The 25,494-nt window shown below is 49.5% G+C and overlaps 2 protein-coding genes across 2 annotated transcripts; one reads left to right on the plus strand and one right to left on the minus strand.

Moving 5' to 3' along the window:
* Positions 1-5,758: 5,758 nt before the first annotated feature.
* Positions 5,759-9,823, minus strand: GFER (growth factor, augmenter of liver regeneration). The gene is given in 4 exon segments (XM_051779245.1): positions 5,759-8,384; positions 8,890-9,101; positions 9,579-9,793; positions 9,796-9,823. Coding segments are annotated over 4 exon segments (618 nt in total). The 3' UTR covers positions 5,759-8,221.
* Positions 9,824-13,764: 3,941 nt separating this feature from the next.
* On the plus strand, positions 13,765-25,328 carry NOXO1 (NADPH oxidase organizer 1). Its single transcript, XM_051778350.1, has 9 exons — positions 13,765-14,104; positions 20,290-20,460; positions 20,904-20,984; positions 21,098-21,161; positions 21,645-21,825; positions 22,060-22,241; positions 22,466-22,579; positions 23,060-23,177; positions 23,420-25,328. Exons 2-9 carry the CDS (start codon positions 20,395-20,397, stop codon positions 24,042-24,044), a joined length of 1,431 nt encoding a protein of 476 aa, XP_051634310.1. The 5' UTR covers positions 13,765-14,104; positions 20,290-20,394; the 3' UTR covers positions 24,045-25,328.
* Positions 25,329-25,494: the final 166 nt, after the last annotated feature.

Raw genomic sequence — 25,494 nt, forward strand, 5'->3', positions numbered from 1 at the left:
GCTGTTCCAGCATCCTCAAAAATCAGTTTCATGCTTTGAGAACAAACCGTCCCGAATCCATCAGCCCAGAGTCACGATGGCAAGGGCTGCCCTGATCCCTGAGGGTGCCCAGTGCCAGGGAAGCAGCATGTTCCTGGGGCTACTGCACAGGGAATCATTTGGACCTCTGGGATCTGCTCCTGGTTTTCTCATGATGTTGGGAAAGACACTTCAGTTCTCCCCCTTTCTAAAACGTCTTGCCCAGCCCACCTGTCCCAGCTGGAACAGGGATATTTCAGACAATGCAAAGCACAAAGCACCAGGACCCTGCCTGAACTTTTCAGATGTTACTGTAGAAGAAATCATCACCATTTCCAGACAAAAATGTGGCTTATACACTTCCAGGCATGACCATGGTGCATCAGGCAAGGTCCCTACTGATATCCCTGCTCCTAAACTTCTCCCCTTTCTTCAAGGTTCATCCCTCCAACCTGTGCTGTGTGCAGTGTTTGTACAATCATTTCTCACGTCATGGGGTGCCAGTTTTCTTCCCCTGCTACAGCACAGATAAAGCTCAGGACGTATCTCCAGCCCACACACAAACTGTTTTTTCTGTTTCACTTCCTATTGCTGCAAATCAACGGATACACAGAGCCAGCCAATAACAGGGACAGATATTGCACCTTCGACATTTTCCCCATCAAATGGAGAGCAGCAGCATTTGGAAATGGCACTTTCCAGAGCATCAGTTCAGTTTGAACAAGTTCTGGCTGCATTTACCACTCCCCCTGGATTTCAGTGACAGGGAACAAACAGCAGCACACAGACAAGTGCCTGAGATCTGTCTGTGTTCCGATTTTACAGGAGTTTAATTAAAGGTATGGATTTGCCTCCTGCTTCTTGTAGTCATGCTGACTTCTTAACCTTTGTTTTCATCACAAAAAAGCAATCAGGTTTTACTCAGGGGTAAATACATGGACATGACAACCCGGAGGAGACAAGGTGGGGGGGGCTTTCTCCTTCTTCAAAACCTGTTCAGGTCAGCCCTACCCACTCAGCCAAGGGCCAGGATTGGGACCTGGCCCGTAAGAAGCTGAATAATGGACAAGACCAGTTAATATGTTTTCTTTAGCAGGACCAAAGGAATTTTCTCTGGGGCAGTAGGATGCTCCTGATGTGGCAGGCAAAACAATCAGATATATTTTCTACTTAACAGCTCTGAAATAAAATAGTTGTAGAATCTGGAATGGTTTGGGTTGGAAGGGACCTTAAAGACCATTTCGTTCCAACCCCTATTCCATGGGCAGGGACACCTCCCACTAGCCCAGGTTGCTCCAAGTCCCCTCCAACCTGGCCTTGAACATTTCCAGGGATGGGGCAGTCACAGTTTCTCTGGGCAACCTGTGCCAGGGCCTCCCCACCCTCACAGGGAAGAATTCCAACCCAATATCCCATCTAATTCTGCCCTCTGTCAGTGGGAAGCCATTCCCCTTGTCCTATCACTCCAGGCTTTTGTCCCAAGTCCCTCTTCAGCTCTCCTGGAGCCCCTTTAGGGACTGGAATGGGCTCTGAGGTCTCCTTGGAGCCTTCTCTTCTCCAGGTGAACATGCCCAGCTCAGCAGAGGGGCTCCAGCCCTGTGATCAACTCAGTGGCCTCCTCTGGACTCATCCAACAGGTCCACATCTCCCTGTGGTGGGGACCCCAGAGGTGGGAACAGCGATGTGCAGCTGCCTTGTTCTCAGAGCAGCTCTGACAGCGTGCTTGGAGTGCAGCTGCTCTGGCTCAGCAATCCCGGTGTGCAGGACCCAGTGCCAGCCCCAGAGAGCCATCCAGGCTCCAGCCACGTTCCCAGCCCACCGACTCCAGCAGCTCCCCGAGGTCTGACCCAGCTCTGGCACGGGTGTGGGCGGGAAAACAGCTTGTCCTTCACATTCCCTGGGCAGCAGGCCTGAAGTAGCACTTTGAGACACGTTCATTTAGTTGTTGCTCCGAAGTGCTTTGCTTGCCATTCATTAGAGCTCGGCTGGTGCTGCTTTCAGCCCTTAGAAAAACAAGAGCTCATGGAAGTGTTGAGAGGAGCTTAGAAATCCATAGTGCCCAATGACAGAGAGAATGGACTTCCTGGTGAGTAACACCTTACCTCACTATCACTAGAAAGCCCTAGAAGCCTTCCACCCTAAGAGATCCAAAAATATCTGGAGGATCATTTCTGAGCTGGTTACTCATCCACTTGTGAGACACAGCCGTTTCTCAGGTGGGATCCAGCAGTTACTGTGCAAGGATAAACCCAGGAGAAGTGTGCCAGAAAAACATGTGGAAAACTTCACTCACTGAACTTCGGGATAAGAGAACTGAGTGAACTGAGGGAGCACTGGCTTTGAACAGGAGAGTTGATACCTCAGTGCTTGCATAAAACCCAAACTGAACAAAACCCCAGAGGGTTTCGAAATGCCTCTCAGTGGTGCAACTGTGACACTGGTGACAACACCGTGCCCCTGCCCATGCGCTCAACGGCTCAACTCGGTGTTTGCTTCTCCTCCAAATATTCCACAGCGTCAAACGGTTGGGGGTTTTGGCAAACCAGTCATCTAATCTGATTCAGCCACTGCTCACCACTCTGCTGGAAAAGGGGAATAGGATCCCTTGGGGTTTTCCAGACCGGCCTCCTTGGGACCACACCAGTCCCCTCGTGCAGGGCCTGACCACCCAGCTGGCTTTGGTGCTTGTCCCCTGCTCCCCGCAGGTGTGGCACCAGGGGAGCAGAGCTGGCAGGTCCAAGGGTACAGGGCAGCTCAAGCCGTGCCCAGACATGAAGAGCTTCCACAATTCTCATTTGAGCTCTCGTTCTGCTGCCAGGACAGCTCTCCCAGCTCAGCCCTTTTGGCAGTGCCATTTCTGCTCGTGTTACACCACAAACCAAAATTTTCCTGGGGGGAAAAAAGGGCCACAGTGTTTGTGTAATGAATGAGGTGTTTGCAGTGTTATACTGAAAACATGAAAAGCTTAATTTCTTAGCTGAACATAACACTAACAGGTCCTCAGACTCACAAGAAGGATGTAACCTGATGTAAAGGAGATTTGTGGTATGGATGGAGCTGAGTTATTTTATAACTGTGAATACTCTCAGGCCCAGGGCTGTGCAGCACAAGCACATTAAAAGAGATTTTCATCTAAATATGGAACACAGGCAAAGGCTGCTGAAACTCTATTTTTATCCCCATTTTGCAGAAGTGGAAGTGTGGCTACAGAAGATGAAGTGATTTACCTGTGTCTAGCAAGAAGCTTGTGACCAAGAACTGAATTTTGATCTCTGGAGTCTCCAGCCATGTGCCTTGTCTCACACTTTGCATATCTTTTACCCCATCTAAGCAGCAGGACAAGAGGCACAGCCACTGAATCCACTTTTTTGCACTCCTGGTGGCTTGGGCCAGATGTCAGGGACGGAAGAAGCAGGGAAAGCCCAGCTTTGCCTGACCACTCTTGTAACTGAAAAGGCAAGTGCCCATCCAGCACCATCCAGAACAGGAACACCTGACATTGGTGTTCAGGGAAACATGGAAGCTTTGACATAGCTGCCTGGTGGGACAGACATTAAATTAACTCAGCTGTTTTCCTTCTCACAGATCTCCTAATCCAAAGCAAAGCTCCCACGAAACTCTGTGGGTTTTCTTCCTACCTTTTCCATGTAGCAGGGCTGGGCTGCATCCCTCAACCTCCAAAGGAACAGCTTTGCTGGAGTCATGACTGTCCTGTGATCTTCCTTTTGCCTCTATAAAGCCTCCAGAGCAGGTGACAACCTTCCAAGGAAGTCTGATCCCTCCTCTGACTGGAAACGATCCTGTTTCATGACTGCTGTTCCTGTACCCATGTCTGGTCTGTGCACAAGCCCCTGTTAAGAAAGTCACTGTCACAGAATTATCCAGTGAAGTTAATTCACCCTTTCCAATCTTTTAATGGTCAAAAAGAGCCAGAACTTCTCCATATCTGACCAACTATGGGTTGAAGATCAGGTAGGAAACGTGCTGGAAACAGAATCCAGTCTTTTATTATGCTTCCAAGTGCAGATTTCAGCTGCAGGCAGAGAAATAACATCCCTCACTTAGGTAATTTGACAAGAGGTTTGCACAGTAGTTTGAAAAGTAAGTGAAAGTACCAAAATCTCCTCCCAAAATCACAGGAAAGGGATTAGGATGAGGTAAAACGTGGTATCTGGAGCAGTCTGTTCCAGAGAAGAGTAAGAGATGGGGAAGTCAAGGAAATATAAGGAAATAAACGGAAATGCAATGAAATCCATCCTCTGTGGCCCTCTGCTGTTGGCTTGGTGAACTGTAAAGCAAATTTTCCCTGTGAAGCACATTGCAGTGACACAGAAGCCACCTGAACTGAGTGACAGCCAGCCTGGCATCAGCATAAATGTTCATGAACACTTCCCTGTGGGATGTGCCAATCCAGGGCAGTGTCCCAGCTGATCCCAGTGCTAACCCTCGTCCCCTTGGACAGTTCTGTGTTCTAACTGCTGATTTCTCTCCATCCATGAGCTTTCCTTTGTTTTCCTTAGCCTTCCAAGGTTTGCTTTCCTCGTTTTATTATGTTCCCTATTAGCCTACGAAGTCAAGAGTTGACTCTACACCACCCTGTTGGCTGTCTCTACTGAAGTGCTTAATCCTGACTACACAAAATACTCCACTGCTCCTCTCCATCATTCAGACATAAACCCTGAACAGCCAGGAATGGAAAAACAAATCAATGATGATGGGAAGGGGCAAAAAAATACCCAACCCAAAATTTAAACCCTCCCCTCTTCAAGCCTGTGAAACTCCAACAGGAAGAACATCACACACTGCCTGGAACAGGCTGAGGCAAAAGACACAGAAGCAAAGCAATTCTTGTGAATCTTACTGTAAACAGGACACTGTGTACACCCAACACACTGCAGAGGAACAGCTAATCCCTGGAAAAATGTCAAAGGCACAGTGGTGCTTCTGCCAACATCTGCACTGTTACTCGCTTAGCAACTCTGCCTGCCATCCGTGGAGGGGACGAGTCCCTCGTGGCTCCCTGCTCTTTGCTTTCTGAGAAAACACAAGAAGGAAAAACAAAAAATGAACTCCAGCTGTGAATGCAAACCATGGAAACGGCAAGGAATTTGGGAAGCTGCAAGGTTAGTCAGGTACCTGTTACACAGGAGCAGCTCCCAAGCAAGGCCCCACGAGCTCCGTGGGCAGCACCTGCTCCTGGCCCTGCTCCTCCTCACAAGGGCTCCTCGTATGGAAAGGAAGCAGCTTCCCTTTCCTGGGAAATGGGATGGGATGTGCATGCTCGTGTGGTGGAGGTGAAATTACAAATGTCCTGAGCCACCCTGCTCCAAATCAGCAAGATCTGTGCTGCTCCCAACGCCAACACTGCCCTTAACACTGTCAGCAAGTAAAAAAATCCTGGGATCCCATCAAAATTCCCGCTAGTCCCCACATAAAACCAAACTCCAACCTGACAGGACCCGGTGTACAAAATCCCTGAATTTTTGTAGCTTCTTGGCCTGCAGAGAATTCCATCAGTTCAGCAGCACAGCAGAAAAGGACCAGGAGCAGCCCCACCTTGTCTGATCAATCCACACAGAATCCCAGAACCTCACCTGAGCCATCAAGCTAAAATACAACAGTATATATCTGTACATATAAATATACAGAGATATAACTGGAATATGTTGGCATGCAGAGGTAAGACACACCAGCACAGTATAATCCCTTTTCCTACCACCCACTGAGAAGGAATCAGGAATGAACTCAGTTGCTTTATTATTTTTACATCAACGGGAAATATAATTTGAATACAGAGATTTTTAAAACTAGATTTAATCAAGTGCATTTAGAGAACTCACTATTTTCTGTACATGAGTACAAGTATCTCCAGTGGAAATTCCTTACCTAAAATTAAAACTTGTGGTACAAATGAGCAGCAAAACAAATCCTCCCTCTCCTCACACAGTCAAGTCCACAGAGTTGAGGATATGCCTGAGAAATGTGTAAGTCAAAGCTCTTCTGCCAAGCTAAAAACATGAGAGAACAGAGTGCAAGCACAGATTTTACCAAATGGCCACTTAGCAAAGATAGAAACTGCCCTAAAAACATCCTGGCAGCCACAGCTGGTGGCCTCATTTTTTGGGAAGCATTTGCTAGAGATGCCAACTTCAGTTTTAAGGCTCTTCCCTACCCCTGCCAGGACAGGACACACTTTTCCTCCCACTCATGTCCCCCACCTCCCTGAACCACATAAGGTGATCAAAACTGTGTGTTGCCACTGCTGCTCCCCCTGATTTAGAGCAGGATTCACACTCCTTTTCCTCCCTACAGTCCTAGTAAATGCTTTTTTGTTGGTCCCTTCCCCACTAGTGCATACCAGTGTGCTTCATTTTGGGGACTGAGTTTATTACCAAAAACACACAAATCTTGGCTGGGATTTATTTGTTCCAAAAATCTCAACATGCTGAGAGGAAAATTTTCTGAGCACTTCTAATAAACTGAGTGATACCTTCAATCATAAGACAGATCTCACACCTCCTGCAGTACCTTATCATCACTTTGGCTGGGGTTGTGTTTAGGGACGTTTATAAAGAGTTCAGGAGTCACCAGTCCATAAAATGTCCCATCTTGTTTTAACAGGTCTGACTTGAAAGGACTTGCCTGTGCCATAAAACCATTACAATGTGTTTCCAAAGTTGTTACTGGTTTTCTAACCACTGAAGAGCCCCACACACAGGTGTGAGGAGCAAAGTCTCAGACAAGAGCTGTCATCACTCCAATTACAGCAACACCATTAACATTTCCAGTTAATGCTCACTAGGAAAGCAAGGGTAAAGTTACAGGGGTGCTGGGGGGTGTGAAATAAGGAAGCTTCACTAAAACGTGCAACAAAACCTCAGCAGGAAGCACAGAAGGAAAAAAACCTGCTGTTGTCAGGGTTTGTGCAAACTTCTCCCAGCCAGAAGTGCAGGAAGGGATCAGATCAGGACCTACGTGAGGAACTTGAAATGATCTGGACTCTGTAGGTGTCTCCTTTTATAAAGGCCTGTGTTTTATGCATTGTGGGGTAACTGATTTATAGTGGTACCCCTCTGGAGTCTGACATTCCCACTTACCAACACAGTGATGCAGCACAGCTGACTCAGGGAAATACAGAGGGTTTGGGTTCTGACCAGTTCCCACCGAGGAACCCACCTGAGGGGCTCCTGTGAGTCCCCTCTGCAATAAAGATGACATAAAGCTGACATCATAGTCCTCAGCAGGACTCAGGTACTTCCAGGGGCTTGTAAAGCCCTTTTCTAGAGAGATTTTTAGCTGAGGATTACACCAGAGTATGTGCCAGGCCAGCAAGTACCAATCGAGAATTTAATCTCAGAATAATTAAAGCTGACTATGCTTCATCACAGTCATCAGTCTCGAGCTATTTTCATGCCAGACAAAGGTTCACAGCAGAAACAAAGAGGTTATTTGCTTTAAGAATAAGTAGTTCAGTTGAACTTATCACCAAATCACTTCTGGATTCAAAGAAAATTAGCAATTCACTTAAAACATCTGAATTTCACCCTGTTGATACTTTGTTCCATTTCTCAGATGAGGAGATGCTTTAGTTTCCCTTTCTGCAATGGCCTCTTACATGATAAATTGAAACACAAAACCAAAATGAAAAATCTAGGCTCCGTGATTTTAGTATTTAAATTAAATGTACCTGCCCCCAGGCCTTTTATCAAAGGAGCTGGATGCAAGGTTAACAACAAACATTGGAGTTTCTGGAAAGAGAGATCTGAGGGTACAGACTTGGCACTAAACCCAGCCATGGGTTTTCTCTATCGGAACAGAAATGAAAATTACAATTAATCAGATGCATTTTCTAAAACATCAGGGTAGTGCCTGCAGAGAACACAACTGTGTTCAGGGAAAATGAATTCTAAGAAAATGCCCCTAAAATCAGGAAATGTCATCATGAAAAGGTCTCCCCAAGTTTCTCAGTGACTCAATCTCACAGGTTTCTGGCAATTCCTGTGCCAAACATAAGGCCTCAGTCCCTCAGGTAACACATTAGTGTAATCATGTATCAAAATATCATTAGGATAAGGTTTTCCAATCTCCTTTCACCTTTCAGTGTCACACACACACAAGCACAGTCACTGACTCTCATGTCTCCCTGCAGTGCCCTGACAAGGGTTGGATTGGTCTGTTGGGCTCCCAAGGCAGCCCCTCCAGGTTAATCACAGCTCCCATCCTTCCAGCCATCCCGCCAGCGCTCATCCACACGGGAGCAGTCAAATTCAGCTTTCCCCAGTTTCCTGTTCACTTCGTTGTGAAGAAGACACAGCCACTGGGAGAAGTTATTCCTGGTGCTCGTGTCTGGTTGATTTGTCCGTAATCTGCAAGCAGGGAAGAAGAAACAAATGTTACTTCTTCATAGTCACCAAATTCAGTACCCACAGCAGGCACAGAGTCCCAGAGAGAACCCAGAGAGAGCACAGTAATTATCACTAAATATCTATACAATACTGACAGCTGCAGCTTGGCTTCATTCACTGCCTGGTCCTGGTAACTGGAAATGACACAGACAACCCAACAGCACAAGGACAGGTGTTTGTTTTTTGACTAAGTGTACCTGTGATTGATGCAATAATGGAAGAAACCAGTTCAGGTAGCTACAAACCCCAAATGCAGGATATGCATTGCTGATATGCAAAACAGTTGCGGCAGCCCAGCATGTCTGGCAAGCCCCTTCAGCACAAAAACCTGCTGAGGACACTCACCTCTCGCTCAGGTACCCAAAAAACCCACTGAGGACAACCACCTCTCCCTCAGACGCTCAAAAATGCTCTGAGGGCACTCGCTTCTCCCTCGGATCCTCAAAAACTCGCTGAGGGCACTCACCGCTCCCTCAGGTCCTCAGCGCAGTGCTCGCAGGGGTAGAACTTGGAGAAGAGGTTGATGAAGTCCCTCATCTCCCTCTGCTGGGTCCCGGAGGGCCGGTCGGGGTAGTAGGCAGCCATGGTGTGCAGGAAGGCCCAGGTGCTGCGGCCCAGCTGCTCACTGTCCAGGGGACAGTCTGGCGGGGGCTCCTTCTCCTCCGCGACCGCCAGCTCCTGAAGCGGGAGAGAGGGTTGTGAGAGGACACCGGGGTTTGGGGGGGAAACAGCCCCTTTGCGCTGGGTGGGAAGGTGAGATGGGGGAACAGGTCCTTCACACCCTCACTGGGGACATGGCAGAGCCCCCCTAAACTCTCAGAGAAGCTCGAACTCTCATTTGAGCCTCCTTCACACCCTCTGAGGGGGGTGACACGGCAGAGCCCCCTCACACCTTCATTGGGGACATGGTAGATCCCCCCTCACACTATTACTGGGGACAAGAGCAGAGCTCCCGTCACACCCGAGGAGAAGATGGACATTCCCTTCACACTCCCACTGAGGAGAACCCTGTCCCGGGCCCCTTCGCGCAGCCCCACACTTGGGGGGGCAGGATGAAGGACTGAGAGGACTCTGCAGGGGCTGAGGGCCGCCAGCCGCCCGCGGGGTGCCCGGGGAGGCTCCCACCGCCCCTCCCGCGGGGAAGCCGCTCCTCACCGCGCCGCCCGGGGCCGCCTGTTTCCTCTGCTCGCGGAGCCAGCTCTTGAAATCCGTGCAGGCTCGGCACGGCTTCTTGGGCGGCTCTCCCGCCGCGCTGCCCGCCGCGCCGTGCGGGGCGGCGAAGGGGAAAGGGAAGGAGCCGCTGTCGGTGCCCGGGAACGCCGCGGAGGCGCGGCCCGCGCGCCCCTCACCGGGCGCCGCCATGTTGGCGCGCGGTGCAGCACGGGCCGGGGCGGCGCCATTGGCGCCCGGGCGGTGTGAGGGGGCCCGGCCCTGCCCGGCCCGCGCCCGAGTGCTAGTTTGTGGGCTTATTTGGTTTTGTTTGTTTGAGGTTTTTTTACCAAAACAGCAGCAAACTTTGTGTTTAAATATTGTGTTTGAAGAGAACACGGAGGGGGGTTTCTTTCACATGAGCCTCCCACCTCTACTTGTCCGCTTTTCACCTCACGTCACCCCTCAGGTGTGGTGGGGCTTCATGTCCCCCTCAGGGTGTGCAGAGGGCTCTGCCATGGCCCCGCCGACGGTGTGAGGGGGCCTCAGCCATTGTCCCCCCCTCAGGGTGGAAGGGGATGGGGACAGGGTTCTCCTCAGTGGAAGTATGAAAGGGGTCTCCATCTTCTCCCCCTCAGCGTGGTGGAGGTCTGCCCTTGTCCCCGCTGAGAGTGTGAAGGGAGGTCTACCATGTCCCCGCTGAAGATGTCAAGGACTGGTTCCTCCCAGAGGAACTGAGCACAAAAAAAAAAAATATATATATGTATGTATGTACGTATGTATGTGCGTATATGTATATATGTGGTCTGGAGTATCTCATGAGAAGAGACTGCAGGAGCTGGGCCTGGTTAGCCTGGAGAAGGAAAGGCTGAGAAGGAATCCCATCAATCCAGACAAATATCTCCAGGGGTGCCAGAGGATGGTGCCAGGCTCTGCTCAGTGGTGCCAGTGACAGCACGAGGAGCAATGGCCATAAACTAAAACTCAAGTTCCACCTCAGCACGAGGAAGAGCTTCTTTCCCTGGAGGGTGGCAGAGCACTGGAACAGCTGCCCAGGGGGTCATGGAATCTCCCTCTCTGCAGACATTCCAACCCCACCTGGACAGTCCCTGTGTCATCTGCTCCAGGTGACCCTGCCTGGGCAGGGGTTGGACTGGGTGGTCTCCAGAGGTCCCTTCCAACCCCAGCTGTTCTGGGATTCTTGGATTCTTTAGTATGTACATACTGTGTGTGGCAGAGCTCTCCTACGTGCCAGTGGCACCTCAGCATTATCTCCAGCACAGTCATACAATCAACAGTGCGATTTAATGAACAAACAAGTGGATAACTCGATTCCGAGTCGTGCATCTCTATCGGAACACGCCCATATGAAATCCTACATGTTTTTAACACCTGTCACGTGCTAATCTGTATTAAGGAAAGATTTTCCTCCTTCCGAGAGCACTGGCACGTGTCACCCCAGGGCAGGCACGTCGAGCCCTCGCCTGTGGCTGGGAGGGGTTGGGCTGCTCAGAGTGAAGGAGAGCCCAGTCCTGGCCCCAGACCTTCAATCTAGAGTGGACATTTGGCAGTTTTCCTTCTATTCCCAGAGAGCCACAGGCTTGTGAGCACATGGGGATGGTGACCCAGCTCCTGGGAGATGGTCTGGCACCCATCAAGCTCCAGAACTGGGTCTTTCCAGTTGGAAAGGTTAATTAGCTGTGGCTTGGCACTATGTTAAAAGCACTTTGATTTTTCTTTATCCTGTAGTCTGGCAGATGTGACCACCTGCAGCACATCCTGCATCCAGCCTCTGAGACACAGTGGCCTTACAGAGTTCTTGATGGGGGTCAGAGGATGAAAGCTTGGAGACCAGCACAGACTTCCTCTCTTCCTTCTTTTTGGCTTGCCATTAGAGGTTTTGGGATCACAAGATAAGTCTCCCACTGTGGGAAATGTGCTCCAGAATGTGAATTTTGTAGCCACTCCCACTTTTCTCCTCTTCATGTCAAGTGAAAAATATGATTATTTTATTTAACACAAATAAATGTATGTCCAGGATGGACCAAAATATCATTTTATATGTAAATAAATATGTGTATATATGATATATTCAACACAGCATGGTGTAAATGTTTGGTAGGAAAAGCATCATTTTAGAGAAATCCCTCAAGGACTTGCCTTCAAAAAGATTTCAACAATTGGTGTGCTTCGGGTGGAAATGGCTGAGCTGTTTCCTGCTCTGTGGAGCACTGAGCTGATGGTCTGGATCTCCATCCTATGTACCCGTGCTCCTTTTTAAAATTTTATTTGCAGTTTTATGAGAACATTTCTTTGCTGATATTCGGGAGGGAGGGAGAAGCCAGGTGAGTGACTGACAGGAACTGCTGGAATGGCTTTGTCTACAGTTCTAGACAACTATAAAGCTACATTTCACACATGAAGGAACGGTCAAGTGGGGATAACATTTTTATATCTGTTTTCCTTAAGCACCAGTAAATGTTTTAAATGATGCTATCGACCTCATTTGTTTTGTAAAATCAGGAAAAAAGATAGAGACCCAGGGAATTTCCTACACAGTTTTATTGTTTGGTCTTCAAGCAATTAAATAGTTGCAGAAATGTTTTCAAATTGCAGCAATCTCCTGGTTTAGCAGTTCACAGACTTTGCTTCCTCATTAGTGATTTATTTTATGAAGTTAGTTAAAATATAAGCATTTTTATTAGAAAATAAAAAGCTCATAACCTGGAAAGAAGCTGTTGGTTACAGAGATCCCTGCTCAGTGTTGCTCCCCTTGCTCCTTTCCTGGTCAGCTGTAGGAGCAGAGCTGAATCTTTAGGGAGAGGTGCTCCCAATTTTGTCTGTTTGCCCTCAGGGCCAGCATCATCTTGGATTTCAAAGGGAAAAAAGGAGAGATGGTCAGATTCAAATCAGAGCAAGGAAATTCACTTTACTGTCTCTAATTGAATTTGAGCTCAGAGCCAAATTAATTCCATCCAAAGGAAGGAAAGTGGTGCAGAGCAGAAGGATATGGCAGCATTCCTTCCTGCTCCCCCCTGGACATCCCTAACCCACCTGACCTTCTGCTTCCAGCACTGATTTAGGAGCTGGAATGTGGTAGGGCCTGTTACCAAACAAACTTCTGACACAGATGGGATATTAGGGAGAAATTCCTTCCTGTGAGGGTGGGCAGGCCCTGGCACAGGTTGCCCAGAGAAGCTGTGACTGCCCCATCCCTGCAAGTGTCCAAGGCCAGGTTGGACAGGGCTTGGAGCAACTTGGGCCAGTGGGAGGTGTCCCTGCCCATGGCAGGGGGTGGGAATTGGATGGTCTTTGATGTCCCTTCCAACCCGAACCATTCTGTGATTCCATGATCCCTCCTAGGAGCTGGTGCTTCCCGGGCAGGGAGCAAAGGCTCCATCCTGCCCTGCCAGACAAGGTTTCCTCGGCCCAGGCGCCTGCTGAGAGCGGCTCCTTGCAGGGCTCCTGCTGCAGGTGCTGCCAACAGAGCCCCTGTTTTTCAGTCACTGAGGTCTGTGAGACCGGGCTCACTGCAGCTTCCTGAGTATGTGCCTCATTCCTAAGAGCTGCTGAATCCGTGCCTGGAATGGAATTACACAGAGGGCAATGACAGTGACTACCAGGAAGCACCAGTAAAACCTGAGCTGCAGAAAACGAAAAGGTGTGTTTGCCTTTCTCAGGGGAAGAGCTGTTTGATCTGCTGCTCTTATCTTTGCACGTGCTAAGCAAGTGCTTGGAAACAGGCAGCTGACAGTGGGGGCTTGGGGAAGGAAGAAGGAATGGGGCTGGACACCCTCCCTGGCCCTCTGAGCCCTGCAAAAGCCATGGCACAGGGATCCCCACAGTGGGTTTCAGCAAAGCAAAGGTTCCAGCTTAAATAGAACCCCTGAGCAAAGCAGGGATGGCCTCAAGGAGGGCTGGCTCCAAGGAGAGGAGACACAAGGAGGGATGATCCCAAGGAGACTTCACACTGCTCTTTTGTCAGCAGTGACCCCAGGACGCTCATTTGTGGATTGGGAAAAGGACTAATATTCTCACAGCCTTCAGCATTTGGGAACCTAAACACCACTGACTATTCAGTAATTTCTTTAAAGTTTTAAATAAAGGCACTGGCACAGGTTGCCCAGAGGGGTTCTGGATGCCCCATCCCTGGAAGTGTCCAAGGCCAGGTTAGATGGAGCTTGGAGCAACCTGGGGTAGTGGAAGGGTGTGGGACTGGATGGGCTTTAAGTTCCCTTCCAACCCAAACCATTCCGTGATTCTGTGATATTTTGAGGGGAAAATTTTACCCTGTACCTCTCAGGATTCTTCCCACGTTTTTTGTGACAGTTTTTAGGTAGTTCCACTTGAATGTAACTGTTTCCCTCTCCAGGGGAATACACCAGCAGGAAGCTGACTTGTATTTACACGTAAGGAGTTGAGCCTAAAGTCCAACCAGTGACAAGCCAGCACCAGGAATTAGTCACGCAGTTGTCTGAGAAATTACAGCCAACTAGGAAACAGCAGCAGAAAAAAATGACGTGTATTTCCAGGTAAGTGAATCATAGTGATCAGTTCTGCTTGGGTACAAGAAATACATCACCTGCAAACTTTCTCAAAAGCGTGAATTGATGTCCCAGTCGTGAGGAAGGAGCCTCACTGCCAGCGGGTGGGATGTTGATCTCTGTTCAGATCCATCCAGAACTACTGAGATGTGTTCAGAGCAGTCTGAGGTGTACGACTGAGCACGGGGTAAACTGAGGCCCTGGTCTGTACCCAGGGATGCAGTTCATCATTTTAAAATCTGTGCTGTTTTCATGTGTGGATCCTCTTGCTGATTAAAATGAGAACCCAGGAGCAGTGGTGTATGTATTGGCAATGGCAGGGATAGGGAGAAACCCAAATTATTTCTGCAGGTTGGTTCAGCCAATCCTACTTGTGTCGTGCTCCTGTCTGTCTCCTCCTTCCCAGACTCCCTCTGAGCATCCCTGGAATCAGTTCATGCATTTTGAGCACAAAACAACAAAATTGGGGATTTCTTTTTGTGCTCCTGATAAATAAACCACAAAATGTCCGGCGGTGGCAGAACCCTTTGCTTTAGGAAGGAGATGCTATTTGAAGTCCATTAAAAATGTTGTAGCTGTTTCCCGTGTGGATTTTGAGGGTCTTTCCTTATCTTACTCCCGTTTTTGCCTCCTAAAAATGAATGACCCTGTTGTTATGAGGGCTGAGCTTTTAAAATCACTTGTCCCATACAGGACAGGTACCCCTGATGTTTCCTTTTCCTTATCTCTCTGATTAGGGGTGATTCCTTTTTCCAGAAGTAAGTCAAAGCAATTGAACGAGAAGTCTCAGTCAGTGGAACAGATTATTCTCAGATAACAGGTGCTACGTTGACTTGATAAGAATTAATCATTAATGAACTTAGTTCTCCTTCCACATTACTCTTTTCCCCACCAGGCTTTTGAGAGAAGATTAAATATTGCTTTCCCTGTTTTCTGAAGGGGGCAAGGAACAGAAAGGTCTTGTCTTTGCCCTGAAATACAGTGAACTTCTGACTGGAGGCACTGCTGGTGGAATCCCTGGGAGAGATGAGGCACTTTGCATGCTCTGCTCATCGATGGCGTGGGGAATGAGGAAAGGGGAGGAGTGGGACGAGCACTTCTCTGACTAATCTGGAAGGAACACGGTGATCTTTTCTCCTATCACTTTACTATATTTATCATGAAGTAAGAACAGATTTTTCCCGAGTTCCCTGGTACTTGCTGCAGTTGCTGTTGGCTGTACTGGCGGTGCTGGGATTTTCCCCCACTGGGTTTGGGAACACACAGGGCAGGCCTTGAACCCCCTTGGAAACTCCACCCTGCCTTCCATCTCCTTTTACATCCCATGGCTGAGTCCCAGCATGTTCACTCACTGTGCTGACCTTGGACCACACACTCATCAAACACCTTTTTTTTTTTTTTTTTGTAGAAAATGATGCAATGAAAGGAAACTTTCTCTTGCAGTGGTTTAAGTTACATTCTTACCCTTTCTGGAAGATTCTCTCTTGAATCACACTTTTGTCCTCTGCATGACCTCAGGAAAATATGCCACTTTTACAAAGGAGCTGTGAAATTATTGCAACAAGCGCTTGGTAAACAAGAGCCCATCTGACACACCCCAGGCAGCAAACAAACCTCCCACAACAGGCAGGGCTCCCCCTGGGCTGGGCAGCTGCATCCCAAGGGCTTTTCATGGAAAAGGAGCCCTCTGGTGCCAGGTTTCAGGCAGTTTGATGGGATGCAGTGATTTTATATCAGCTGTCAGTGATCCAGAGCAGGGACTGAGTCCTGGTGGGCAATAACCAGGGATGCCCCAGGAATGATCCATCCCAGGATACTGCAGATTAAAGGGAGTGGGACTTGTGCTGAGGTGGGAGCGTGGCAGAGGAAAGCAGAGACAGGCTTGGAACAGAGAGGAGAATGAAAGTGTCCAAAGAACCATCCCCTCTCCATGTGCTGGCTGCTCATGGAAAGGGCAGAATAAGGGTCTGTAGAAAACAAGCACAGTCATGGAATCATAGGATCTCTGAGGATTGCTGAACCAGATCCCACAGGCCACAGAAAAATGCTTTAAAGCCTGCAGCAGCTGCTGAAATTAGGATGAAATAAAATACATTCTTCTTGTTTAGATACTACAAAATCTCTCATCCCAGCCTGTGTGAAAGTTCAACCGCTTCCTTTGTTCATGAGGTGAAGGAGACTTTTGTCAACTCCAGTGTCTGGGGTTTCAGTATTCTTTTTAAATAAGGGTCTGTTTCTCAATTTATTAAAAGTCTAAACCCTCTTTGTACTCTTAAGATCAGCTTTTAGCAGCTGGGGTTTTCATTAAAGGTGCTGATAGGTCGTGTGTCATCACGGATGACCTTCAAGAACAGTAAAGGGCAGGTTTTGATCCTGAAAGTGAGGGAGGGGAAGATGGAGCTTTTCTACAGGCCTTGTTCCAGGCAAGGGCCCTCCTTGGCTGTGCCTTCTCATATCTCTTCCTTGCAGCCAGTGTCCTGAGGGTGGTTTGAGGCCTTTCCCTCCCTTTGCCTTTCCTGTGCTGGGCATAGAAAGAGAAATCCCTGATGCAGAGTCCCACACATTGTCAGCCGTGAGGGTACAGGTCACTCACCAGCCTAGACGTGACTTCTATATGTGCTAAAGGCTGTTCATAACACAGCTCCTCCTCTTCTCCACGTGTGGGCATTTGGGATGAGGCCATTGCTTGTTAGACTTGGAAAACAGCTGTGGAGGGGCTGGTGAGGAGCTGCCTTTGGTCACCCTTATCACTCAAACTCTACTCTGGCTCCTGTTGGATGCAGGGAAGGATTGCTCCAGGCTCTTGTCCCACCAGGGCTGCTGTAATCTGGTTAAACCCACCAGATTAGGTTATTCCTGATCCACACTGGAATGCAAAGAAAAGCAGACCCTCAGTGTTTATTTGTCATGGAAGGGAAGCTGATCTTGTGATGGGAATAGCAGGGGGGACAGCCCCGGTGACCCTGGGTGTCCTTGGAGCCATTGGATGAACCACCCCCTGTTCCCAACCATGGGCAACCTGGGGGAGGGAGTCTGGTGTGATGCTCCTCGAGGAGCAGGAGGCAGAACTCCACCTTGGCAGGGCTCCCTTGGAGCAGGATGAAAACTCACGGAAGTTATGGAGGAAAACTTGCGTTTCCTCCATCTTAGTAAAGCCAGGCAGTGCACTCCCACATATTACCTGTTCATTTATGATCTGTTTGGTGCCTTGTAAAACATATAAAGACAAAAGTAACTGTTGCCCTCACAGCTGTGTAAATTGATGAGGAAACAGCAGTGACCAGCAATACTTGAGGAGTGTCACAGTTTCTGAGCAGACCACTCCTACCCTTCTGTTAATAATTACCCATGAGGAGGCCCTGATTTATGGCAGGATAATCTGGAAGTAGTAGAACTCAAAAAGTAAATTTAATAATGTCTAAAAAATGATGTTTTGTCTTGTTTTTGTATAAGTTCAAATGTATCCAGCAGAGAAGTGGAATTAATGGCCTATTCCAGTTGGTTATGCATCCTTCCCAACAGAAATGGCCCTGGCACGGCCAGGTGTTGTGGAGGATGTGTTGAGGAGCGCTTGAGGATTCCAGAGGGAATCTGGCCATCCCTGCCTCTGGTTTCATGGGTAGTGTCACTCCAGGCTAACCTGACCTGACTCATCAGGTCATTCTCCAAGGAACAGTTTCGTGACATCAGCCTTGACAAGGATGGGGCACTGATACTGCCGTGACATCTGCAGAGCCCAGAGCTGAACCCTCTGGGATGAAACTGGAGGGGTTGATGTCCCTGAGCAGTGCCAGGCTGTTCTCCTCCCTCCCCACACCTCTGCTCTGCTCCCGCAGAACATTTTCTCAGGAACCACTTCCTGAATTTGGAGAGGTTTTGTTCATATTTCCCTTGATCTGAGGTCCCCTGTCACCACCAATCTCCCAGTGAACCCAATCTCTCCCATAAACTGGTCCTCCAAACTGCATGGCTGGTTCTCCAGCCTTGGGTGATTGCAAACCCCCATGTAACCTTCCCTTATGTAACATTCCATTATGTTTTCCACCCCTCCCTTTCTGCTTGAATTCCCTGAGAATGGTGAAACACAGCAAAGCCTTTGACCAAGGCTGTTTCCTGCTCTTGTTTTCAGGACAGCCACATATCTTCCAATGCAGAGCAATGTCCTCTCTGAACCTCCCTGCCCATCTCCTCTTCCTGCAGCTCCTCCAAGGTTTTCTTTGTCTTTGGCTTTTCCCAGTCAGGATAAACATGTTTAAGCCTTTACACTCTTGGAAATACACTGTGGTTTGCATCTGCTCTGAGACAGGAAACCAATCCAAGCAGCTTTGTTGATAGTCTTGGTCCTGGATATTTCCAAGAGCCACATGAAGGTGAGCTTGGCCCTCTTGGCCACCCCGGAGACTGAGACCTTCTAATAACACTCCCTGGATGAAGTGATTTCCCGTCTCTCCATAAAATCCTCACCCTTTGAGTTGGGTGTCTTTGCTGGACCCTTTGTGAACAGAGGGATGGAGGGTCAAATTCCAAGGCTAGGGAGAGCAGGGAGCTGCTTCACATCACCTTTCCACAGAGCAGATCCTGTCTGGCTTCCTGAGCCGGGAAGTGCCCTGGAGGTGCCATTGAAGGGGTTTTCCCACCAAATTACACACAGAACCAAAGTTCTCTCTGGATGACTTTCCCTTTCTAATGGAGGACAGATATCCAGCGGCAATAGATAGAACTGCAACAAAACAACTCCCTTTGCCCCCAGGAGCTGCCATCCTGCTGTGTGGGAGCAGCCTCACGTGCTCATGGAACACAAAGCAAGGCCCTCCTCACTCTACTGCCTGATATCCAGAAGGAATGATAATGATAATGATAATGATAGTGATAATGATAATGATAGTGATAATGATAAAATGGTTCAATCTAGGCTTTATCAAAGAGGAGGGAGAGGGAGGACAGAGAAGGCCGTTTGATCACTCGGTGCCCATCAGCCAAGTCATAACCTGAGGCAGGCACACGCTGGTTCAGGGAGAGGACAGGCTATCCAGGGCTGGAACTACCTGTCTTTCCGTGCCTCTGGGAAGTGGAGCTGGTCCTTGGGAAGAGCTGGGAGGGTATGGACACCTGGCTGGATGCAGGACAGTGCTCAGGGTGCTCAGAGCTGAGTCTCCATCCCATATTTACATCTGAGGAGCTTTTGGCCCTGGGACGTGTTTGTTCATGTGGTGGCAGGACAAGGATCAGTGGCTTCCAACTGACAGAGAGCAGGTTTAGATCAGATATTGGGAAGAAAATCTTCCCTGTGAGGGTGAGGAGGCCCTGGCACAGGTTGCCCAGAGGAGCTGTGACTGCCCCATCCCTGGAAGTGTCCAAGGCCAGGTTGGATGGGACTTGGAGTAACCTGGGTTAGTGGAAGGTGTCCCTGCCCATGGCAGGGGTGGGAGTTGGATGGTCTTTGATGTCCCTTCCAACCCAAACCGTTCTGTGATGCTATGACAACACTGGCATTGGCACCTCCCATAATTTCTGAGAGCACTCAAATATTGATAAAGCTGCCAGAAATCCATTTAAAGTATCTCAGCAGGTGGGACAAAGCCATAAAGAAAAAATATTTGTAACAATTATTACACGTATCAAGTGGTGCCTGATTTGTGCTTTAGGACAACCCACATTGTAAATCAGCTTTTGGGACTGGGGTGAGCTCATCCTGGGCTGCAGGTAACTCTCTGCAATACAGCCATAAAAACTCTGCGTGTGTCCCCGGAAATCTCTCGGGGCAGGAGCTGCTGCCCCAGTGACCTCCCGCACACCCAGGGCCTGGCTCGCTTCCCAGCACGGGCTGGGATGTGATAAAACAAGCTGGATCTGCTCCCCGGCTCCCTGAACTCTGTCCCTGCTGCCACAGCCGGGACTATTTGCGTGTTAGAAGCAGGGGGAAAGATAAAAGTTAAAAGGCACCCGGCAGTTTGCCAAACTACGGAATTTCTGCGGGGCGGGGCGGAGGAGGAGGCGCGGAACGCCTGTGCCCTGCCTCCTCCTGCTCCAGGGTATTTAACCTGGGGAGTCCTGGCTGCAGCCACAGCTCTGCAATCTCCAGCACAGCACGCATCTCTCCAGGACACATCCCTCCAGGGCACAGCACTCCAGGACATTCCTCCAGCTCCCATCCCTCCAGGATATCCCTGCAGGACACATCCCTCCAGCTCATCCCTCCAGCTGCCATCCCTCCAGGACACATCCCTCCAGGACACATCCCTCCAGCTGCCAGTGAGGGAGGAGCGGGCGTGGGGAAGATGAGCTGCAGCAGGTACCCCGTGGATGTGAAGGCTGTTGGCTTCATGCAATGCAGAAAGCAGAAGGTATGTTAATTTTTATAATTTTTGGCTTTTATTTCCTCCTGAAATATATTATAAATTAGGAAACTAGAGGGCTTTGGACTTACTCTTCTAGGGATGTGTTTGCTCATTCCCCACAGTGTTGGGATTAGGAGCCTTGGGATCTAGGACAAAGGGATTTTTGTAATGGGCTTAATACCGTAAGAAAATTGTTATCTTGGATTTTGCTCTCTTTCTGTCATAGCGCCATAAAATCCTCCTGATTTCATTTATGATTATCCATTTGGAACCCTTAAATTTAAGGAAATATTTTTGTGGGTTTAATGTTTAATTGAATTTTTTAATGTGATACTCTCAGCCTGAAGCCAGAACTAACCCACAGCTCGTGGCAAACGCTGATTGCCTGGAAGCATCTCAGATGGAACACTGTGATTAAATTGCACTTCTTTTCCCTTTTCTTTTCCCAGAACTACATGATGTTTGTGACTTGGTCAGACCAGAACAACATTCTCATCTACCGGACATTTGAAGACTTTAAGAAATTCCATGTAAGTGAGTTTTCAGTTCCTGGAATGTCAGGATTCCCATCCTGGAGAGGCAAAGGAGCCCAGCTGTGTGTCAGGGCTGTGAGGAATCACTGTTCTCTCCTTCTCTCTTTTAGAAAGAGCTGAAGAGAAAATTCCCCATGGAGAGTGGCTCCCTCAGGAGTTTACCCAGGTTTAAAGGTAAGAATAAATCTCTGATGGACCAACAAACATGTGAGTGGACAGGACAGGCATAACTGGGGACACAAACTGAAGTCTCTGAGCCTGACTTTCCTCTGGAACAGGTTAAGAGCTCTCTCCTGCTCCTGGCACAGCACCACTGGGTTATATCAACATGATTGTGTCTAGTACAGACTTAGAACAACCCAGAAAGGCTTTTTTATTAGATAATTGCACTTGGGAAATTAGTATTGCACTTTAAATATCTGCACAGACCTTCTTGAAATATTTACATGTGAAAAAAAGATAAATTTTGGATGTTAAAAAAATTGTATCAGGAGCTATTAGAAAGGACAGGGAGGCAGGGACAGTGACTGTACAGTTTGGGATGGGGCAGGAAGGGTGGTGGGTGAGGACACCCCATGTTCAGGCAAAAGATGCTGCTCCCAAAGACATCCAGACCTGCTGTTGTCTTACACCAACTGTGCCTTTGTTCTTTTAAAGGTGTGATTATGCAGCACAGGAAGGGTGGGAAGCTGAACAGGTGCCTGGAGATCCTGAAACTGCTGGAAACCTACTCCCAGGAGCTGCTGAAAATGGACGCGAGGATCTCCCAGGGGGGAGACGTGAATCAGTTTTTCAAGGCACAGACCCAGGACCTCGACCCCTCCTTCCCTGAAAACAGGTGTGAAATCCGAGTTGTCCTTTTTCTTTGTTCACCAAGCAGAAATGTTATGGAATGTGGGTAGAAGAGAAACACCAGTTACAAGAGGGCAGCAGAGCAGGGAAGTTCTGCTGGGTGCTTTAATCTGGGTTTATGTCGTCTCTGGTGCCTAAAGCTACTGCATAAGTGATTTTATTAAAACAGGCTAAACTCAACCTTCCACCTGAGTTTTTGATGCGAAACTTTGCTTTGCAGTGTTGTGATCATGCCATCAGAATTTAGAAGGGAAAAGAAGCAGCAGCCCATCTCCATCACCCTTCCCCAGGCGTCCCAGAGCTACCGCTGCATCGAGAGCTTTGAAACCAAGGACACCAAGAACAGGGCGTTCACAGTGGCTCAGAAGGAAATTGTTGAAGTGTTAATCAAGGACATGACTGGTATGTTTGAGGGGATTCTTCAGTGTCAGGGCTGGAGGGGCAGGTTGATTCATAGCCCGGCAAATGCCAGGGTAGTGTCAGGAGTGCAGGTGTTTGTACTTGTGTACAAACACTACCTGGGGGGACAGTGAATGTCCCTCCTGTCTCTTGTGTCCCTTATCCAGGGATTATGGTCATCTCTCAACTTGCAGGCTGTTAAAAACTGGGTGTTTTGCTCTTTGTAGGGTGGTGGCTGGTGGAAAATGCAGACAAGCAGATTGCCTGGTTCCCAGCCTCGTACTTGGAAGAGCTTGATGTCCACGAGGACATCCAGAACACCTTTAGCTCAAATGAGGAGGGTAAGTCTGCTCCTGGCTCTCTGGGACACCTTCAAAAAATGAGTTCTGCAAAACCTCACCACTTTAACCACTGCTTGGAGTCCCCACCTGGATCTCTGGAGCTCTGACTCTTCTGGTCAGCTCTGCCATGGAATCACAGAATGGTTTGGGTTGGAAGGGACCTTTCAGGGTCATCTAGTCCCACCCCCTGCCATGGGCAGGGACACCTTCCACTAGCCCAGGTTGCTCCAAGCCCCGTCCAACCTGGCCTTGGACACTTCCAGGGATCCAGGGGCAGCCACGGCTTCTCTGGGCAACCTGTGCCAGGGCCTCCCCACCCTCATTGTAGAAAAAACATCTTCCTTGTGTCCAACCTAAATCACTCAGTTTGGGGTCCCTGAGCAGCCAGTCCCTCAGGGACACTGCCCCACAGCTGAGCTCTGTCACAGGGTAGGGGCACTTTCTCCACGGGGCAGATCCGACCTCCTCCTCCTCCCACAGGCAGCCTGTACTTCGTGGTGCAGCCCTACGAGGCGCAGGAGGCGGATGAGCTCTCTCTGCACAGCGGGGTGGTCGTGGAGGTGCTCAGGAGCTCTGACAACGGCTGGTGGCTCATCCGGTAAGGAGGCTTTTCCAAAGTCCTGCCTCCCCAGGGAGCTGGTTACCTGCTGCAGCTGCTGCTTGCCCTCTCCTTGCCATTTGGGTGCATCCCTGAGCTGAATGTCCTTGGCCAGGGATGGTTTCCCAGTCCTCACACCCCACGTACAGCATGGGGCTGGGCCCTGCCCTGCTCTGCTCCCTCCCCTTGGATCAAGCTGGTCGAAGGGCTCCTCTCAGTGTTCCTTCCATCCCTGCCCTCAGGTACAATGGGAGCACGGGCTACATGCCCTCCATGTGCCTCCGGCCCTACAAGAATCCTCACCACAAGCTGCAGACCATCATCAACTCCGGGCTCAACGTCTCCACCCCAAACCTCTTCTCCCCCCAGCCCCGGGGGCAGGCTGTGGCACAGCCCAGGGCACAGCCTGGCTCTTCCTTCAACCTGAATGAAGATGGGAGATCTCAGAGGAGCAGATCCAGGTCTCTGCCCAGGGCCAGCTCCACCTCAGACCTGGAGTCAGAGAGCTCGTCCCTGAGCTCGGGCAGCAGCAGCGAGCAGGGCGCCCGGCTGAGCTGGAAGCCCGACCTGTCCCGCTCTCTGCCCGAAGTGGAGCAGAACAGGAGCTCCCCTGCCCTGGCCACGCACGGCACCAAGTCCCCACGCCTCACCCCCAGGGACAGGAACGACTCTGGCTTCGTGGAGTCCTCTACAGCCGACCTGAGCTCGCCCCTGCCCGACCCCGACCTGGCCACGAGTGTCCCCAAGGTGCCAGCACGGCCCTCGGCCCACGAGATCCTGCAGAGGTGCAGCACCCTCACCAAACGGGCCCTGCAGGGACACAGCCCACGGCCAGGACTGCAGCCACTGCTGCCCAGCCTGCACTAGAGCAGGCACAGGGGACAGGGGACAATGACACAGCCCAGGCACTGCTGCCCAGCCTGCACTAGAGCAGGGACAGGGGACAGGGGACAATGACACAGCCCAGGCACTGCTGCCCAGCCTGCACTAGAGCAGGGACAGGACACAGCCTGGGCAGAGCCAGGCACCCCTCACCAGAGCCCCGTGGGAACATCAGCCCTTGGACTGTGGCTTCCCAAGGACACCACTGGATCCCAAGGAATACACCCACTAACATCCATCCCCTCCTTGGGCAGCACCAATTCCTGCTGCGGCTTCACAGGGAGACTGGGAGCCAGAAGGGAGTTACTGGGAAAGGATTTAGTGGTTTAACTCCTCAGGGGAGTCAGGGCAGCTGCGGATCCAGCAGCTCCTAAGTTAGCGGTCACTTGGAATTCAGTAAGTTCTCCCTCAGGCAGCTGTTCATTCTGCCATGCAGGATGTGAACAGTTGAACATTTCACAGTCACTGTTGCATTATTCCCCACACCAGGTGAGCTGCAGCCACCCCAGAGGGCAGAGAAGTGGTACCAGAGTGACTCAGAGTCACCAATGGCAGCCCAAGCTACAGTTACTGGATTGTGGGAGGGATGGGATGATGCAGCTGTGATGTCATTTACCTGAACCCCATATTTAATGTATATATTTAAACTGTTTAGGTTTTGGTGTTGGTTTGGGGTTTGTTTTTTTACAGCTTAGATCAATTTAGGTAGTGGAGAGGCCATCAGATGGATTGGCTGCATCTGCTGAATGGTTGTGAGAACAAAAAACCTGTTGGGGAGGAACCTCATCCCTGGCTGTTCCCTCCAGCCGTGGCTGTGCAGACACAGGAGCACAAACAGGGCTGGCACAGCTTGTGTCCCACCCGGGGACAGGGACAGAGGTCAATTTTATGGGCAAAACATTCCCCTTCCAAGGGAGTCTGGCAGTTACTGAAACTCCCAGCAATTTTCATCCTAAACTCGTTGCTAGATTTGTTAGGTGAATAGTTCTAGGAAAATTAAGGCTTTTCTATATGTTGCTGGCTTTGACTGTAGTTATTCTCCCTGTTAATGTTTTTTAGAAACAACTTGTGAGATGTTTGTGTCGTTCCGAATTTTATACATTTTTGTCTTTGAAATAAAATACATGTAAACATGTCTGAAGTCTGAGTTTTACACCTTAAAAATTTGCTACCTGGCAAATTAAAATCATGCTTCTCTCCCTCTCAGGTGCTAAATTTGGGGTGGGCATGGGTGAGAGACCTGCCTTGGTCCAGGCTGCATTTGCTCAAGCAAAGAAAATATTTAATGGCACAACAGTGATCAACAGCCAGGGCCCAGCTGGGCCTGGGGACATGATATGACACTGCCAGGAGTGCCTCTCAGCTCCATAAAGTTTTTAAATCCCAGTAAAGCCCAACTACTTGTTGGGATTCTGCCTTTCCTCCAAACTAAATG

Source organism: Manacus candei, unplaced genomic scaffold (assembly GCF_025592945.1).
Source record: "Manacus candei isolate 608988 ecotype Guabito, Panama unplaced genomic scaffold, ASM2559294v1 h1tg000002l, whole genome shotgun sequence".
Classification (NCBI taxonomy): Eukaryota; Metazoa; Chordata; class Aves; order Passeriformes; family Pipridae; genus Manacus; species Manacus candei.

Bases quoted from the DNA above. Each gene is read 5' to 3' on its own strand.
- NOXO1 (XM_051778350.1), top strand. From the start codon at position 20,395: ATGAGCTGCAGCAGGTACCCCGTGGATGTGAAGGCTGTTGGCTTCATG. The intron at 21,162-21,644 runs GTAAGAATAAAT...GTTCTTTTAAAG, and splicing joins GAGTTTACCCAGGTTTAAAG to GTGTGATTATGCAGCACAGG. The intron at 22,580-23,059 runs GTAAGTCTGCTC...CTCCTCCCACAG, and splicing joins CTTTAGCTCAAATGAGGAGG to GCAGCCTGTACTTCGTGGTG.